The sequence below is a fragment of the Quercus robur genome, chromosome 8 (genome assembly GCF_932294415.1).
Source record: "Quercus robur chromosome 8, dhQueRobu3.1, whole genome shotgun sequence".
Taxonomy (NCBI): domain Eukaryota; kingdom Viridiplantae; phylum Streptophyta; class Magnoliopsida; order Fagales; family Fagaceae; genus Quercus; species Quercus robur.
Window position 1 is genome coordinate 12,357,355 of NC_065541.1, and position 18,532 is coordinate 12,375,886.

The window sequence follows — 18,532 nt, forward strand, 5'->3', positions numbered from 1 at the left end:
ACTTCCTTATAGCCTGTTTGGATGGAGGGGGGAAGGAGGAGGAGTGAAGGGGAGTAGAGTAGAGTAGGCTAAAAATAAACTAATTTTGTGCTAAATCTACTCTACTCTACTCTCCCTCCATCCCCCTCAATCCAAACGGACCATTAATTTCAATATGTTGTATCCTCTCTTGAGGTGGAGTTCCCTCTATTCAATATATCATTTTCTGCCCAGACTGAAGGTCATCTGTCTAGTCTATATTAGATTTCGTTTTTATGGTTACATTAAATTAGCCAAAATAGGAGTGTATAACCTTTCTTTGGTCCAATATTTACGAATGTGCCAAACCTTCCTACATTGAGTAGTGATTACCCCGTCTATCTACTACCTTCGATTTGGCTCAACCATACCAACTGTTTTTGCCAAAAGCCATAACTTCTCACTAAACTAAACTAAGTACTCCCTCCGTCCCATTTTGTTTGTCCTGTTTGAAAAGTCAAACATTTTAAGGGAACATCATTTATTATCTTGTCTGCCTTATAAAAATGTATAAGTTTACAAAACTACCCTTAAATAAATTTATTAGCTTTTTTTAAAAGGAGTTATTCTTAATAAGGCTTAGGGGTATAATAGGAATATTAGTAAACTAATAACTTTTATTTTTAGAAACAGGACAATATTTTGGGACATCATAAAATGGAATAGAGGACAAATAAAGTGGGACGGAGGGAGTAGTAGTGCCAATTCTCTGACTTTGAAAGTAGCATGCATTGCGTAAAGAAAATCCCTAAGAACTCCATTTGTCGAAGGCCTTCATTTACAATTTCGCATCTTTGGCATTTTGTATGGTTTCATTAGTGAGAAATAAAAAAGCTTCATCTAACTAGCAAAAGTTGAAGGCTAGTAATAAATAACTTAGGGGAAATTACACTTTACTACCCTAAACTATACACTACATTACACTTTGCACCCTAAACTATTCAAATGCACACTTTGCACCCTAAACTATCACAATTATCACACTTTGCACCCACACATTACTTTTACTGTTAAGTTAGATAGAAACTATTATCACATGACTTGCACATAATTTTTACTTAGGTGACACACTGTTTAAAGACCAAAACACCATTTTCACTAATAATTTGAATCAAATGCTTGTTTTTTGGGAATTATTTGACTTTATGTTCGGTTTTCCAAATAGAGGGAGGCATTTTGTTTTTAATTTTTTGTGAAAAGGGTGTTTTGGTTTTTAAATAGTGTGACACCTAAGTGAAAGTCATCTGCAAGTCATGTGATATTAATTTCTATCTAACTTAATAGTAAAAGTAATGAAAGGGTGCAAAGTGTGATAAGTGTGATAATTTAGGGTGCAAAGTGTGTATTCGAATAGTTTAGGGTGCAAAGTATAATCTAGTATATAGTTTAGGGTGGTTAAGTGTAATTTTCCCAATAACTTAATATATCTGCTAAAGATTTTAAAATAACTTAAAGCCAGCAAGTAGTTGATTACTAGCATTGATTTTGTAATATTGCAACCTAATCTCTTTCATGTTGGCTGCTTTTACAGCAATGCTATTATATTTTATTTGAAGGCTGGGTCTCTAATATGTATGCTTTATTCCTTCTTCAAACTAGTTTGACCTAGCTAGCATGTTCTTTGTACAAGCCATGGAAGGACCTTTCATTGAAACTTGTTGTTGCAAATACAATAATAATGGAAATAACACAACGAGAAACTGAATAATACTTTTGAATATTATTAATTTAAAGAGAAACATTACACAACACTATTTGGACTGAGGCGCGGCACTCGCTCTCTTTAAGGAGATTCAAGCCCTTGGTTGGCTAAACTTTGTAACCGGTGCGGATTGTCTCTGACTTGTCTCCCCTAGGATACAACAGCCCTACAAGTGTCGTATGGCTAGAAAAACCTCTGCACAAAGTGTTCAAGCCCAAAGTTTCACCAAAAAGAAAACCCTTCCTTGCCAAGAACCTCTCTATTTTTTTTAGTGCATGTTGCAGTCACTTGGATTGGGCCTTAATGAATCTATTTATAGGCTCAATGGGCCTCACGAAATTATTACCCAAATTAATCTGATTAATTAGGTCAATTATTCTGATGTAGTGGGTGTTACAAGATTAATTGCTGAATATTAATCTGATGGGCTGGAGTTACACAATTAATGGTGAGATAAGGAGTTTTTGAAGAATGAAAAGGCCCAAACGGATAGTCCATTAAGTGGGTTAATGGCTCTTCATTTTCCATAATAGAAATGGAGTATTAATTTGGGCCATTTACTCACCAACATATATGGTAATTATTTTGAATGGGCTGTCAAGTAAAAAGATCCAAGAGGCTGATTCATTCCACCCTTCACCTCCCCCTTGCGCACATATCTAGCCCAATATCTGAGTCAATTCATATTAGCCCATTAATCACCACAATTAAAAAGAATAAAATAGTCTCTCTCATTTTCAATGTGGGATTAAACAATTTCACTAACTCCTCATCTTCCATATTCACTCCCACATCTTTACATTTATGTTGTAATATTTATCCATTTTAATTAATTAATATTAAAATGCTCCAACAAAACTCATTGATTCACAGAAGATGGATGAACTCCATACTTGTCAAACTCTTTTAAGTCATTTTTGCCAATGGAATTTCAAGAAAACCATTATGTTTGCAGGTATTATCACCTTCAAAGGTGGATAGATCTGGTGTGTATGAATGGGAAAAAAGCATTATAAGAGCTTGAAGTGTGATAAACTCCCAAGGTTTATTAGAAAAATTAGAGATTCTAGAAGAACTTTATGCCCAGAAAGGTAGCGTGCAGAGAGTGTAGTTGAATCCATGATTTTTAAGAAAGCTGAATATTATATTTAAACATTAAAAAACATATGACTAGGACAATGACGGCTGTACGTTAATGAAGGTGGGTTTGAAACATCATGTTACAAGCTTACAACCATTATATGAGAATTAAAGAAATCTCAAAGCAGCCAGCATTCAAGGATGTCAATGGCAACAAAGTTGTACTCGAATTCCAATGTTATTTTAGACTTGGATTTGTTGTAATTCTTATTATTGGTTAATTAATGGCTAAGTCTTCAAATCTCTCTGTATATACAATTTGTTTTTGTTCAGAATAGCGGAAGCTTTACTACCAAATTGTTGCAAGAAAATGCTTTTGGATAGCACTCCACACAAGATTGATTATGAAAATATTATGGACTTTAGAAAGATATCACCAAATAAATAACAAGAACAAGGAAAAATTGACAAGAAAATAGACACAAACACACACCAGAAAAAATACCAAGAATTTATGTGGTTTGGCTTTTAGCCTACATCCAGGGGCATCAACAAAAGATATTTTCACTAATAAAGGTGAAAAATACAAAATGGTGTAATAGCACCCTCACAAGTCACAATGACCAAATCCCAATACACCCAAATTGTTCTCTCATACAAAATACAAAGGTTGGGACTCAATACAAAGTTTGGGGTTGCACCTAATACAACACTACAACAAAAGTGGACTATGGTGACGAAACCTTTCGTCACAATATGTCCTTATTTCTTCACCAAATACATATGGTGACGAAATGGTGACGAAACAGCATTCGTCACCTAAGCTCCGTCACAGAATGTATTGGTGACGAAAATGTTTCGTCACCAATAAAAGAATGACAGGGGATGAATTTTTTTCGTCACCAATAAAAAATGATAGGTGACGAAAGTTTTTCGTCACCTAATATTTTCATCACTAAACCTTATTTTCAGTGACGGAATATTTCGTCACCAAATGGTTTTTTTTTTTGTTTTTTTTTTTTTTTTCCAATTTCAATAGATTAGGTGATGAAGTTTTGCGTCACCAATTTTTTATTTTATTTTATTTTATTTTTTAATTTCAATAGATCAAGTGACAAATTATTTCGTCACCAATTTTTGCTTATAGTCAGATATGGCGAAAAAAATTATCGTCACCAATTATATTTTTTTATTAATATTCTTTACATTTACTTGCCATTACATCAACCTGTTCATTTCTAACCAAATGCATAAAATAAAAACACATCCATTCATTTCCAACCAAATCCATAAAAAAAACATCCATACAATCTAAAAATGCAATAAAGATGTTCACAAAGTAATTACAACCATTTATATACAAATGATGTCTTAGCTTCCAAACTTTACAGAAAATTATTTGAGTTCAAGTAGTCCCACAAAAGCTATCTTTTTGCCACCAATCCCATATCTGCACAAGTATAAAGGAAAATACATCAATAACAAACTAGACTCCAAACCTATAATGCTGATAAGATGTACTACAACAACAACAACAAAAATAAAAAATAAAAATAAAAATTATTATTAGTAAGACAATGCAAAAAAAGTCCACAAAATACCCAATAATAAACTAGACAAAATAATCATAATGCAACATCATATGAAGCCAAACTATCAAAGAAAGAAAACCCACAACATTCTCATCAAATAAAAACCAAACCCACATTACAAACCATGGAGAAATCATAAAGAATGCAGAAAAATCCCAATTTAAAACAAAACAAATAAAGTGATATCCAAAACAAAAAACCAGCCACCATCATAAACACAAACCCAACCACCACAAAGAATAAAAAATCTAGCCAACACTATTTACAAAAAAAAAAAAAAAAAAAAAAAACTAGCCACCACCATTAAACAAAAACCACAGCCACTACTATAAACAAAAAACCCATCACCGCCATTAAACAAAAAACATAGCCACTACCATTAACACAAAAACCCACCACCACCATTAAACAAAAAACATAGCCACCACCATTAACACAAAAACCCAGCCACTACCATAAACAAAAAACCTAGCCATCACAATAAACAAAAAAACTCAGCCACCACCATAAACAAAAAACCTACCACCACTATTAAACAAAAAACACAACCAGCACCATTAACACAAAAACCCAGCCACTACCATAAACAAAAAACCTGACCACCACCATTAAACAAAAACACAGCCACCACCATTAACACAAAAACCCAGCCACTACCATAAACAAAAAACCCACCATCACCATTAAACAAAAAATACAGCCACCACCATTAACACAAACCCACCACCACCATTAAACAAAAAATCCAACTACCACCACAAACGAAAAACCCACCACCACCTTTAAACAAAAAACACAATTGTAGCACAATTGTGCTATGGTACCCTCATACATATAAGAGGTTACTATAGTACAATTGTAAAAAATTTTACGATTGAGAGACCGGGTAATGCTTTTTTTTTTTTGTGTTTTTATGCTAAAATATAGCAACATATACAATATATAAGCCCCAATACTAATGCTCTTAGGCAGGAAAATAAAACACTAACCAAGGTGTGTTCTAGTTAGTAGATGAGCTCCCCCATACTGCCACAAATGTCACTGTCACCCTTGCTCCTCAAATATTGTATGATGCAATCCATCTTCTCCTCTAACCTGAGGTTTGCATCCTGGAGCTCTTCTACTCGACCCTCCAGTTTGTAGTTTGCATCCTGGAGCTCTTCTACTCGACCCTCAAGTTGTTGAGTATATTGAGTTGAGGAAGATGAGGCAGGAGTCTTAAGAGATGAAGAAGGCCTCATGCCAAGTCCCTTTACATAGCCAGATCTCGGCTTAAGAACCATCATAGATATCTCCTCTTCAGCCAAAGGCTGTGCTTTAGGAGTGCTGCAATGCTCATCTTGTACTCTCAACATCTCTTGCTATCATTTCAAATAATAAAAACCATCATAAATACATATGTTCTAGTTTTGCAAACAAATATAGAATAAAAATACATATATTCTAGTTTTGCAAACTCAAGACATGTACTAATATACATACATATGTATGTTCACAATCAGGGTGTACCCACTGTTTTGTCTTTGAATTGAAGTGGGTATCATAGTAGAGTTGTGCCAGCTTAGGAATATGACCTCCATTTTTTCGTCTCTGAGTAATTTGCTTTCCAATGTTAGAAGACAAGTTAATTAATTACAGCAAGTAATATACTAAGCTTTTGAAAAATTGAAATAACACACCGCCTCATCCACCCTCACTGCAAGCAACTTGTTTCCACATCTATGAATGTGTTTGTCAACCATTCCCTCTTTATTTCTGTTTTTAGCATTTCTTTCTGAGACTTTCTATAAAAAATAAAGACAAAGAAAATATTAGAGTTTTGACTTAAGTTATATATATAGATTACAATATAAATCTACTCCACCTTCCAAATAAATATTAATCTAACAAATTTGATAGAACGAATAATCTAGTAGACATGACACCATAATAAGATCTACATAAAACATTAATCCAATGCATATATAGGTAGGTATTATCTAGGTGAAAGGTGAGACCATACTTCATTTATAATTAAAATTTTCAAAGTATTAATTACCAGCCAATCTTCATCACTCCACTTTCCAACAATTAGTTCAATCCATTTTTCTTGTGTGACATTTTTTGGTGGGTGGTTTCTTGCATACCTGCTTCCTTCATCCTTTACAAGTTTTTTATATTTTGCAAACAACCTGTTGTAGTAGCTGCTCAATAATCTACCACACTTTGTATTTAGAGATTTGTTCACAAGTATAGATTCTCCTTGTATATCAAATTGATCTTGCAAAGTGAGGTATCTATAAAGAAAATATTCTACCTTGAATTCAATATGCTTAGTGACAACATCAACAATACACTATAAAATACAACATAAAGTATAAAGTAATGTAATGAAAACAACAAAGCTCATGGACAACTATAAACATTTAAAGTACCGCCACATTTTGAATGATCGCCTCTTTTTCACCGCTACCAACATTCTTCCAACTATAAGCATTCATAGTGGACATGTTCGAACGCACTTGTACACCAATTTGGCTAGCAAACTTCCTTGCATGTTCACCAACAGGAGCACAAAACTCTGGGGCAATGCAGACCGATAGTTTCCCATGTTTCTCAACAAGTCCTCGTACCCCTAATCCACGCGTCATGCCACGGGCATGTCTACTAGTCGATGCTATCAAGGCATAATATAAATTAAATCAACAAGTGAACCAAATATAGTGTGATTACAAAATCAAGTAATGGAACTTAAATATCTCACCATCCGTGGTAGACGGTGTGCCCATAAGCTGTGCCTCTACATTAGTAGAAATTTGGGCAAGAGAATCTCCACCAAGATGCGTGCTCAATGATGGGCCGGTATGCTGGACTGCGGGGGTAGATTCCTCACGCCTATAACAAGCCATCTGTATCATGCAAAAAGTATATAAAGATATCTAAATTCATTACAAGTTAAGATATAAACAAGTTATTTCATCATTTAAAATATCTTTAATCAATAATTTTCATTGATCATTCCAAGCACAATATTACAAAGTATCTCAGGCACCAGATCATGTATATAGTATCTCAGAATCTCCACCGAGAAGTAGGCTCAACAATGGGCCCTTATGCTAGACTGTTGGGGTAAATTCCTCACGGTGTGAACGAGTGCTACGTCTTGGTGCCATCTGTATCATACCAAAATATGTATAGATTTTTAAATTCATTAAAAAAAAAGTTATTTCATCACAATATTACAAAGTACGAAGTATCGCATGCACCAAATCATATATATATATATATATATATATATAGTACCTCATCATTTAAAGAACTAGATAACTCATCATCACCAATAGCTGGTACTTAGTCGTCGTCATCTACCTGAACACTTAATCTCTTTCTTCCCACATTTGCACATTTAGGCTGAAAAGTTGACGGATGCTTCAATCCCAAAGCATTTATTCTCTCTTGGTTTTGCTTGATTCTTTGTGCTCTTTCCATCTCATATTCTGTTATTTTATTATGAATGTCTTTGCCCTTTTTGACCATTTTTGCAACTATAGATTTACATAGAAAATATAATATAATATCTATTCATTGCAAATTCTTCCCAAGTATGAAACATAAATTGGAACATCAAATAGAAATATACATGAACAAATAATAGGGAATCAAAAATTATTAAACAAACGTTTCCATATACAAAGGGAAAAAAAAAAAAAATGAAATCTACGTATCATAATCCATATCAGGATCCATATCAGAATCAGGTGTGTTATGCACTTCATCTTCATTGTTATCCCCTTGCTCTCCCAAACCTTCTGGAATATTTTCAACTTCAATACTAGCCTTACAATATTTTACATTATCTTCAACATCAATAGGGACAACATCGCTAATGGCTTCTTGTGGGAATGCTTCATTAGCTTATGTTTGATCATTGGATTCTCTATGACCCACCTTTAGCACATCAAACACTCCCCTATATTGTACGCATTGCACAACATGCCAAGGTTCACCCCATTTGGTATCACGAAGGTAGAAAACTTGTTTCGCCTGACTAGGTAATATGAAAGGATCATTTTGATACCACCGACTTTGCACATTGATACTTGTGCAATGTGTCTCAGTTCGTATCGATCTCCTTCGACCAGTCTTATTACCAGTATTGTACCATTCACACTGAAACAAAACAACTTTATATTGATACATATACTCCAATTCCCAAATTTTGCGCACATGACCATAGAAGTCGCGTGTTTGTCCATCATGGTCCCCTTCTGTAGATACATCGCTATTTTGGGTTACACGACGATTGTCCAAGTCTTTTGTATGGAACCTTGCACCATTGACCATGCAGACCGAGTATTCTTTCATTAGCAACTTAGGACCATTTGCTAATGACCACATTTGTTTTATAATTTCTGATGAGTCGTTCTCTTTCAATCTATAGATCTATAATGACATGCAACATGTGACATTAGTAGTGAGAAAACTATATAACTGCTTAATACTGTTTAATGTGTCACAAGATTCAAAATTTCTTACATGTTCTTTGAACCACTTAGGAAACTCTCATCGTTGTATTTGAGTTATGTCTTCTCCAGTTGGATTATGTAATGTGTTTTTGTGTTCACTATTCAAAACAAGTGATTTATATTCAGTTAAGAAATGCAAATAATATTAAGGACAATTTAAGCATAATCAAAATACGACTTCACATACTCTAAATACGGCTCCAACTCGAGACAATTGTACAACAAATACCATTGAGCAATATCACGCAATTCTCGTGACATCCCCACATCATTCTGCTTAGACCCGGTAGGTCGAGTTGTTTGTGAGAAAATCATCAACCCTTGGCCAAATTCACCACAATCTGCATTTCTTTCCCTTCGATTATGTGCGGTTTCAGCTCCATCAAGATATAATGATGAGAAAGTAATACACTCTTTAAGAATGTAAGCCTCTGCAATTGAACCTTCTGGTCGAGCTCGGTTAGAAACCTTTTCAACGTTCCTAAAAACCTTCAAGGAAAAATCAATTGGGAGTATGATTACATACGCAATATAGTTTGCTTAAAAAAAAAAAAAACATTCAGCAAACTATAATTAATGGATGGAGAGAGTTACCTTTCAGATTGGAATGCCAATTAAATAATTAGAATGCCAATTAAAATCTAATAAGATTTTTATGATCCTTTTCAGATTGGATGTCTGTATAGAATGAAATATTTGCTGGATATCTGTTGTAATTAGTGTATAATAAAAAGTGTAAAAATGATGTTCTAATAAAAAATTATCACTTAAAAAAAGTTGTACAAATATTTGTCTCTTGTTCAAGAAATAAAAAGAGAAAACACATTATCTATCAAAAAAATAAAACAAAACACACGCATCAAATAAATTATTTGTTTGTTGTCTTGTGTTGCTGAAAGCATAAAGTGTAAAGGAACTAGGAAAGTAGAATTATCACACACACCTGTAACGTATTTAGAGTTCAACGATATAGCGATGTTAAAAGCAAATAAATAGAAAGCAAAAGAGTTGTGAAATAGAGAGTTGACTATCTTCAGGACGGAGACCTCTAGAGAAGTAGCACCTCCACCCATCCATGAGCCCGCCACAAATTTAAGCCACGTGTATAGGAAAGATCATATAGAACCCAAATCATCATCTTCAGAGTCATCATCTTCCCATTCGAATTCTTCATCATAGTCATAATTTGTAGGATCGTCTTTCACATCTAAATCAATTGAACACAACAATAATTTATTTTGTCAAAGCAAGAAGGGAAAAAAATTAAATATAATAAAAGGTTCGTGTAGTTAAAAGTTAAAACCTGTCCTCCATGTTATATCGTTGTTGGCAGGGCACATGGTAAGCACAGGAGAAATTGTTGAAATCCCTGTAGGCTCGTCTATCTGGGCTACCTGAACAACCAAATCGAAAGCCAACAAGTATTTATATATTCTGGCAAAGCGAGAGGAAATAAATAAAATAATAATAACATTTTTAAATATAATAAAATTCGTCTCAAGCTCCCAACTAGACAAACGGTACTTATCAGTTATCAGTGAGGGTTGATTATAATTAAGCACGTGCACAACATATATAGGATATTTGGTGTTATAAATCAAATTATTATTATTAGTAGTAATTGACTCTAATTTAGTGAACAGATAATAAAAAAAGAGGCAGGAATATTGGATTACCTCTCCATTTATAAGCACAATTCTGTCTGGAGTACGGGTAAAAGTCGTCCTCATCTTCTTACAGCTTTCCAGTTTTAACTCCCGCAATTTTGGCAGTATAAACTGATAGTTCTTTGGGCAGAAGTTAACAAGGCTTGGTAGACCTTTGAGTCCCATCAATTCTAGTTGAGGGAGCGTTACATCTTTCTGAACTCCAGCGTCTCCTTCATGTGTGAATACTTCCATTAGTTGAGGGGATTTTTTTTACTAGGAAAACCTGTAGTTCTAGAAGACTATCAGCGATGGTCATGGGGAAGAGGTATTTCAATTTTTTGCAGTATCTGACATTGACTTTTTTCAGTTTAGGGAAGCATAAAGGTTGGAGATGACTCTCTGATGAGACCTGTTCTTCTAAATTTTCAACAATTAGATGCTCCAATTCATCACACCTTTTAATTTCAAGAAATTTCAATTTTTGTAAGCTTTGAGCGAGAGCCGGTGTGAAGAGATGCGTCAATTTTTGGCACCCGATGACTTTTAAATCTTCAAGATTGTTGAAATTTATAAGTTGGATTGGACCTTTCCATATATATGTCAATTCATGTAGTTTGACCAAGCACATTTTCCTCAATCTTGGGAAAAACTCATCTTGTTGTTTTCCTTCTCTGGTAAGAAAACCTTCAAAGTTGAACACCTCCTGCAATCCTCCACAGTTATTTAATTCCAATTCTTCCAATGTCAAAAAAATGGAAACTGGATTCCAATGATCCACATGGAAGAGACACTTCAATTTATTGCAACTTTTGACCTTGACTTTGACCACATTTGGTTTAGGGAAGCATAAAGGTTGGGGATGACTCTCTGATATGACTTGTTCTTCTGCATTTTCAACAATTAGATTCTCCAGTTGGTCACACCTTTCAATTTCAAGAAATTTCAACTTTTGTAAGCTTTGAGCGAGGGCCGGTGTGAAGAGATGCGTCAATTTTTTACACCAGATGACTTTTAAATCTTCAAGATTGTTGAAATTTATAAGTTGGACTGGACCCTTCCATATATATGTCAATTCATGTAGTTTGAACAAGCACATTTTCCTCAATCTTGGGAAAAACTCACCTTGTTGTTCTCCTTCTCTGGTAAGAAAACCTTCAAAGTTGAACACCTCTTGCAATCCTCCACAGTTCTTTATTTCCAATTCTTCCAATGTCAAAAAAATGGAAATTGTATTCCAATGATCCACATGGAAGAGACACTTTAATTTATTGCAACTTTTGACCTTGACTCTGACCACATTTGGTTTAGGGAAGCATAAAGGTTGGAGTTGACTCTCTGATAAGACTTGTTCTTTTGCATTTTCAACAATTAGATGCTCCAATTCGTCACACCTTTTAATTTCAAGAAATTTCAACTTTTGTAAGCTTTGAGCGAGGGCTGGCGTGAAGAGATGCGTCAATTTTTTGCACCAAATGACTTTTAAATCTTCAAGATTGTTGAAATTTATAAGTTGGATTGGACCCTTCCATATATATGTCAATTCATGTAGTTTGAACAAGCACATTTTCCTCAATCTTGGGAAAAACTCACCTTGTTGTTCTCCTTCTCTGGTAAGAAAACCTTCAAAGTTGAACACCTCCTGCAATCATCCACAGTTCTTTAATTCCAATCCTTCCAATGTCAAAAAAATGGAAACTGGATTCCAACGATCCACATGGAAGAGACACTTCAATTTATTGCAACTTTTGACCTCGACTTTGACCACATTTGGTTTAGGGAAGCGTAAAGGTTGGGAATGACTCTCTGATATGACTTGTTCTTCTGCATTTTCAATAATTAAATTCTCCAATTGGTCACACCTTTCAATTTCAAGAAATTTCAACTTTTGTAAGCTTTGAGTGAGGGCCGGTGTGAAGAGATGTGTCAATTTTTTGCACCAGATGACTTTTAAATCTTCAAGATTGTTGAGATTTATAAGTTGGATTGGACCCTTCCATATATATGTCAATTCATGTAGTTTGACCAAGCACATTTTCCTCAACCTTGGGAAAAACTCATCTTGTTGTTCTCCTTCTTTGGTAAGAAAACCTTCAAAGTTGAACACCTCTTGCAATCCTCCACATTTCTTTATTTCCAATTCTTCCATTGTCAAAAAAGTGGAAATTGGATTCCAACAATCCACATGGAAGAGACACTTCAATTTATTGCAACTTTTGACCTTGACTTTGACCACATTTGGTTTAAGGAAGCATAAAGGTTGGAGATGACTCTCTAATAAGACTTGTTCTTCTGCATTTTCAACAATTAGATGCTCTAATTCGTCACACCTTTTAATTTCAAGAAATTTCAACTTTTGTAAGCTTTGAGTGAGGGCCGGTGTGAAGAGATGCGTCAATTTTTTGCATCTGATGACTTTTAAATCTTCAAGATTGTTGAGATTTATAAGTTTAGTTGCGCCCTTCCATACGCACCTCAGTTCAAGTAGATCAATCAACAACATTTTCTTCAATCTTGGGAGCAACAAATCTTGTTGTACTCCTTTTATGGTAAGAAGCCCTTCAAGCTTAATCACCTCTTGGATTCCTTCACAATTTTTAATTTCTAATTCTTCCAAATTTGATAGACCTTGAATCCAATCAAATGAAGTTGCATTCCAATCGTGCAGAGACAAGATCTGTAAATTTTGAAGCTACACATGTACCAATTTATATCTCTATTAGTTAAAAGCAACAGGAATTCACATAAATTGTGACTAAAACCTATTTATAAACTAAAAAAAAAAAAAAAAAAAATCCTTACATGTGAAATTATAGGCAAAATGAAAGTATTACAAGCTGTACAACATAATTTTACAATGTAAATCATTAGAAGTACATTACGATTATTAACAATAGTTTACTTCAAATGAAACTCTATTACTGTTTTTTTTGTTGTTAACAAAAATGAATCTTATTCTGATTAAACTCAATAATCAAAAGTCTAAAGATATTTAAAAGGCTTTTATTTTATTTTAAATTTCAAATTATTTTATAATTTAGTATAATCTTTGGTTTTATAAAAACTTGGATGTATACAATGTGCACTTGTCACGTAACTTGAAGTAATTTTTGTTCTTTTAGTTTTACTATTTATTTTAATCATTTATATTTATATTATTGAAATATTTTTATTTTATATCCGATTCTTGATTAAGCCATGCCTTGTATGGACATAAGATTAATCCTATATAATAAATTGGGTCTTAAAAGTCACGATTACACAAAATAGTTATCTTTTTTCTAAAACCCTCCGAAATGACTAAAATACAGATTTATCTCATGACCATATATTTATTAACAAATCAAGGCTCACAACCCATATCATTTCTCTCACATCTTGTGGAATTGGCCTTCCTAGTAAAAGTTCATATTTATGCAAAATAAGAAACTTCATGAGACCTAAGCATGCTCTAATTGGTGGAATATCATTTTTGAATCCAAGAATGTTGGGTATATATGTGTAAGTGAAGTCCTACATTAAATAATAATGAGAAGAATTGGTGATTAAAATAACAAAGTTGAACCTAAACTTATAAGTTTAAGTTTTTGGGTTAAGTGGTGTTACTGTATGTTATAATAACTACTCAATTCTCTCTCTCACGTAGCCTTACTTGTGAAGCTCAATTTACTAGAAGACAGGAAGCATCAAAAGAGTGAGCACACAAGCTTGAGGGATCCATTGACAAAGAAACCAATCTGTTACTTAAGGGAAATTAGATTTGCTAAATAGAATTTCTCTCTATTACAAGCTAGAAGAAAAGAAAAAATAAGTTCTTCCTAGGGGGCTCAAATGGCGAAGAGTCAAGACTCACATTTTCTATACATGTAGTTCAAAGTTGACATTGATATGAAGCTTGGTATGTCTTCTTCAAATTGTTGACCTCTGATGAGCTAGTATGTATAGCATGTATTTTGGTCAGTATCCTCACATTTGACAACACTTACAATAAGGAAACTCCCGATTGCTCTTTCCAAGACTTAATCTTAAATTATATATCCACAAAATTACTAATCATTCACAGATCCAACATTCTAAATGCCCGGTAGGAAATCCAACTAAATGACAAATCATATACAGGTCTAGCCATCTAAGCACCTTGCACTAATCAAGAAACCTGACCAAATGGCTTGACAAAGGCTATTTTGCCATTCTTAATAAAGGTCTAGCTGTCTAAGTACTTTGTACTAGTCAGGACTGACCAAATATCTGGACAAACACTTTTTTATTTTTCATATATATATATATATATATATATATATAAAAGCTGAAGTGTAGTATTTGTTGTTACTACGCTTTTGTTAAGCTACATCAGCGGCCATATCATTCACTTATTTTCTACATCTTTTCTCTTTTTAAATTTTTTTTTGCTTCCTATTCTTAAAGAAATAAAAAAAAAAAAAAAAAAAACTTTTCCTTTTCCTATTAGCCCTCACCTACTGTTATACTTCTTCTACCATTTTCCTCCATGTTTGCCTCTTTATATTTCCACTAATCTTTACTTTTCCGTTGCACTTCTCTCGTCCTTTTCTCTTTCTTATATTTTGACTCTTCTTCTACCGATTTTATTTTGTATAAATTTGATACTATTTCTCCAATTCAATCCATATTTTCCCACACAAAAACTGTGATTACTCTCTCTCTCTCTCTTGGTGGATTTTTTTCCTTTCTTATAACTCTATATAAGGTTGATGGTTTTTTTTTAGTATGTGTTTTGATATTGTATTTTTTTTTTTTTTTTAATTTCCTATCACAAAGTCTTCTATCTCTCTTTTATAGCTTTTTTTGGGTTAATATTTAGTGTTTTTTTGGTCTTCTATCTCTCTTTTATAGCTTTGGTTAAATTTTGGCTTGGATTAATAATTAGTTTCCTTTTTTTTTTTTTTGGAAATTGGAATTTGAATTTATATCAAAATGCAATCTACATGGCTATGAATTTGAATATGTCTACCAATTGTTTGAGTAATAAATTGTTATAAAGCTTATCTTTTATTCCTTTGGTTTAATTTTAATTTTGATTAAGATAACATTGTAATTTTGTGATGAGTTTTGATCAGTATGATAATCTCCATATTCCTTAAGAGATGAAAATTTTGAACAATAAATTTGAAACTTATAAATTGTAGTTGTATATTAAGCAAATTTAAGTTATACGAATATAATTCATCTTAAATAAATATTAATCAAATACATTGTAGAAATCTTTGTCAAGTTAAATATTGTAGAAATCTTTTTTTTTTTTAATAGACAATACTTGAAGTAATTGTTACCTTTTTTATATTACACCTCATTATATAATATTTATATATTCCCACGCATTGCATGGGTTTGTGGCTAGTTCTTAGTAAAAACTAGAAAAGTGGTCAAAGACCTTCTGTCTAATGAATCAAACCCTTTCCAGGCTTCTCATATTGAGTTTCTTACCCATCTCTCTCTCCCCCCCAACTTGAAACTAGGGAGCATTCATCACCATATAACACAACACCTATATTACAACAAGAATAATTTGTCAAGCAGCCATAACCTTTGACCTTCATAGCCTCTGATCTTTATATTTCTCATAATTTTCATACTTCATGTAATCTACATACTTGACAAACTCTCAATACTTTTCTACACTCCAAAGATATTCAATACTCTTCTAAGAAATTCATACACTACACAAATTTTATCAAGAACTAAATATCATCGTCATTGGAAAAGTCATCTAAGTGGACATTAACATAAAGTTTGTTTTGACATTAACATTTTGGAAAATGAATTATTTTCCAAAAAAACAATTTAAAAAAAAAAAAAAACTATATCATTTTTGTTAGAAATTTAACCCAATTCCTAGATTTGTGAGGTGTGAAAAATAGAGAAAATATGAGCCAAAAGAAATAATCACACAAGACAAGATTTACGTGATTCGACAATGTGCCTACCTCTTCAACATTATCAAATCAATTACAATATGCTCTCAAGTTTATGCCTAACTTGAGATCTACACCAAATACAATAATACCTCTCTAAGAATAATATAAACTCACTTGAAATCTTTAGTCACAAAATTACCTGTGATTGTAGTACCCAAAACAATTTATTATTAGAGAAAACCTGAACTAATTTTCTTTTTTGTATATGTTTCAGGTTTAAAGAAAATCTTCTATCATTAGAAAAAGCCCTGCACGTTGCTTTTTATAATTTATATTGTAAGATTTTGAGAAAATTTTATATGGCCCACATTTAAATGATAAATGAAAACTCATGTCTTAAAGGTTTTATTTGTGAAAGACGTTATGGTGAATAACAATTTCTAAGTAACTCTCAATTGGTATAACCCCTTTAGTTAATAAACATCTTGAAGTTACAAGTTTTAAACTCCTTGATGGAAGGAGGTTATGGAACAAATCTTAATTTAAAAGGGTCCGTAGTCTAGCCTATATATGTAGCCTGTCTCCATCAAAAGGAAATGTGTGAGGTAAAGGCCATAGACTAGAAGACCCTTTTATATACACTATCATCATATAATGAGTCTTCTTTTCTTTAAAGACTTAAACCACTATGGCTGGAGGTATGTTTATGTTATTTATTTTCGGCTATAACTTTGAATTTTATCTTACATATATATGTTTGACTTTTTATATTCCTATTACTATTAGAGATTGGAATCCTTAATCTTGGATGGCAAGCTCATCCTTTGGGCCAGTCGCGTGGGTTGGACTTACAATTTTCTTATACTAGCGGATATCCCAAGCGATGCGCGGTGCATTTTGATAAATTTAGTAAAAAAATTATTTATGATCCATTGATTTCATGAATACTATTATTGTTTGTCATAATTAAACTATAAAGTTTTCTAGTAAAAAAAAATTGAAACTAAATAAATTGGGGGGAAATTCTTGTAATTCATGCAACCAACAAATGTCACCATATTACGTTCACATTAGCACCTATAAACCTGGTGGTTCTTAGGTGTCTTTCTTGTATGATTTATACTTTATATATAGATTTTATAGTGTTAATTTCTATATTTCTTATGCCACTAAAGTCTCTATCTCCACTATATCAACACCTATAATTTTTATGTTAGTGAAAGTAACTTTTCTTTAGTTTCAGAATTGATATGAGATAAAATTAAGGCCCATTAATATTTTAATTAAAGAAAAGTTTGATTTTCTAAGACCTTAATTATAATAGGGTAAAAGTTGAAAGAATGATATCATAATCGATTAGCTATAAAAATTGCTGGAATACAACAATAGAAACAATAATGCCATAATGATGCAATAATATCACAATTTAACCTCTAAATTTTAATTGAACTAAAAGCAACCAAAACACCAAATATACTACAAATCATTACCAAGTATATGCATCATACAAAAAACCCAAAATCTAAATTAGCACATAATATGGAAAAACCATCCTAACCACATTACAATGCTACATCAATAAAAACAAATACATAAAATCTAAACAAAATATTAAAGATGAGCATAATATTTTGGAAGTTAACGTACCTCTCAGAAAGGGAACCAAAGATATTGCGAGAGAAATTATGGAAGTTTGATTTTTAAGTCCAAAGGAAATGGGGATTTATATTTGACAAATGTGGAGACAAATGATCATATAACTCAATATTTGTTGAATTTGACTCTTGCAATTTTGCATTCAAGTTAGTCTTATGCATAAAATTGAAAAGTTTTCTTAATTCTTATCTTTCCCATGACTTTTTAGATCCATCCATATCTATCCAAAGCATTTCAAATAATAAATGTATACAAATTCTTTGAATTTTATTAACACATCAAAATAAATGCATATGTCATTACTTAATAGTTTGATATAAATGCTAAATTTAGATGAGGTGAAAACCCAAATGAAAACAAAAAATATGTCATACAATGCGCCATTTGACAGAACCTCATGCTCTCGTATATGAGGTCTCTGCTTATATATATATATATA

At 32.7% G+C, this 18,532-nt stretch overlaps 2 protein-coding genes and 1 long non-coding RNA gene across 3 annotated transcripts in view; all 3 read right to left on the reverse strand.

The window, feature by feature from the left end:
• LOC126694620 (probable disease resistance protein At4g27220) overlaps positions 1-18,532 on the reverse strand; it is a 190,843-nt gene that overhangs the window by 82,391 nt on the left and 89,920 nt on the right. Inside the window, exon 5 of the mRNA XM_050390989.1 lies at positions 12,406-12,802. Within this exon, the coding sequence (XP_050246946.1) occupies positions 12,406-12,802 (397 nt within the window). The remainder of the gene's footprint in view (positions 1-12,405; positions 12,803-18,532) is intronic.
• LOC126694626 (uncharacterized) lies at positions 4,094-6,161 on the reverse strand. The gene is made up of 4 exons (XM_050390997.1): positions 6,072-6,161; positions 5,875-5,982; positions 5,382-5,753; positions 4,094-4,250 (listed from the first exon to the last, which is right to left on the reverse strand). The coding sequence occupies exons 1-3, from the start codon at positions 6,132-6,134 to the stop codon at positions 5,397-5,399; spliced, it is 528 nt and encodes a 175-aa protein (XP_050246954.1). The 5' UTR covers positions 6,135-6,161; the 3' UTR covers positions 4,094-4,250; positions 5,382-5,396.
• LOC126694636 (uncharacterized) lies at positions 8,001-9,436 on the reverse strand. Its single transcript, XR_007645838.1, has 3 exons — positions 9,085-9,436; positions 8,908-8,995; positions 8,001-8,814 (listed from the first exon to the last, which is right to left on the reverse strand). It is a non-coding gene; the product is annotated as an uncharacterized LOC126694636 (long non-coding RNA).

Coding starts and splice junctions, on each gene's coding strand:
- LOC126694626 (XM_050390997.1), bottom strand. CDS start 6,134: ATGGTTGACAAACACATTCATAGATGTGGAAACAAGTTGCTTGCAGTG. Junction 5,983..6,071: donor CAGTGAGGGTGGATGAGGCG/GTGTGTTATTTC, acceptor CAAATTACTCAG/AGACGAAAAAATGGAGGTCA. Junction 5,754..5,874: donor CTGATTGTGAACATACATAT/GTATGTATATTA, acceptor TTGAAATGATAG/CAAGAGATGTTGAGAGTACA.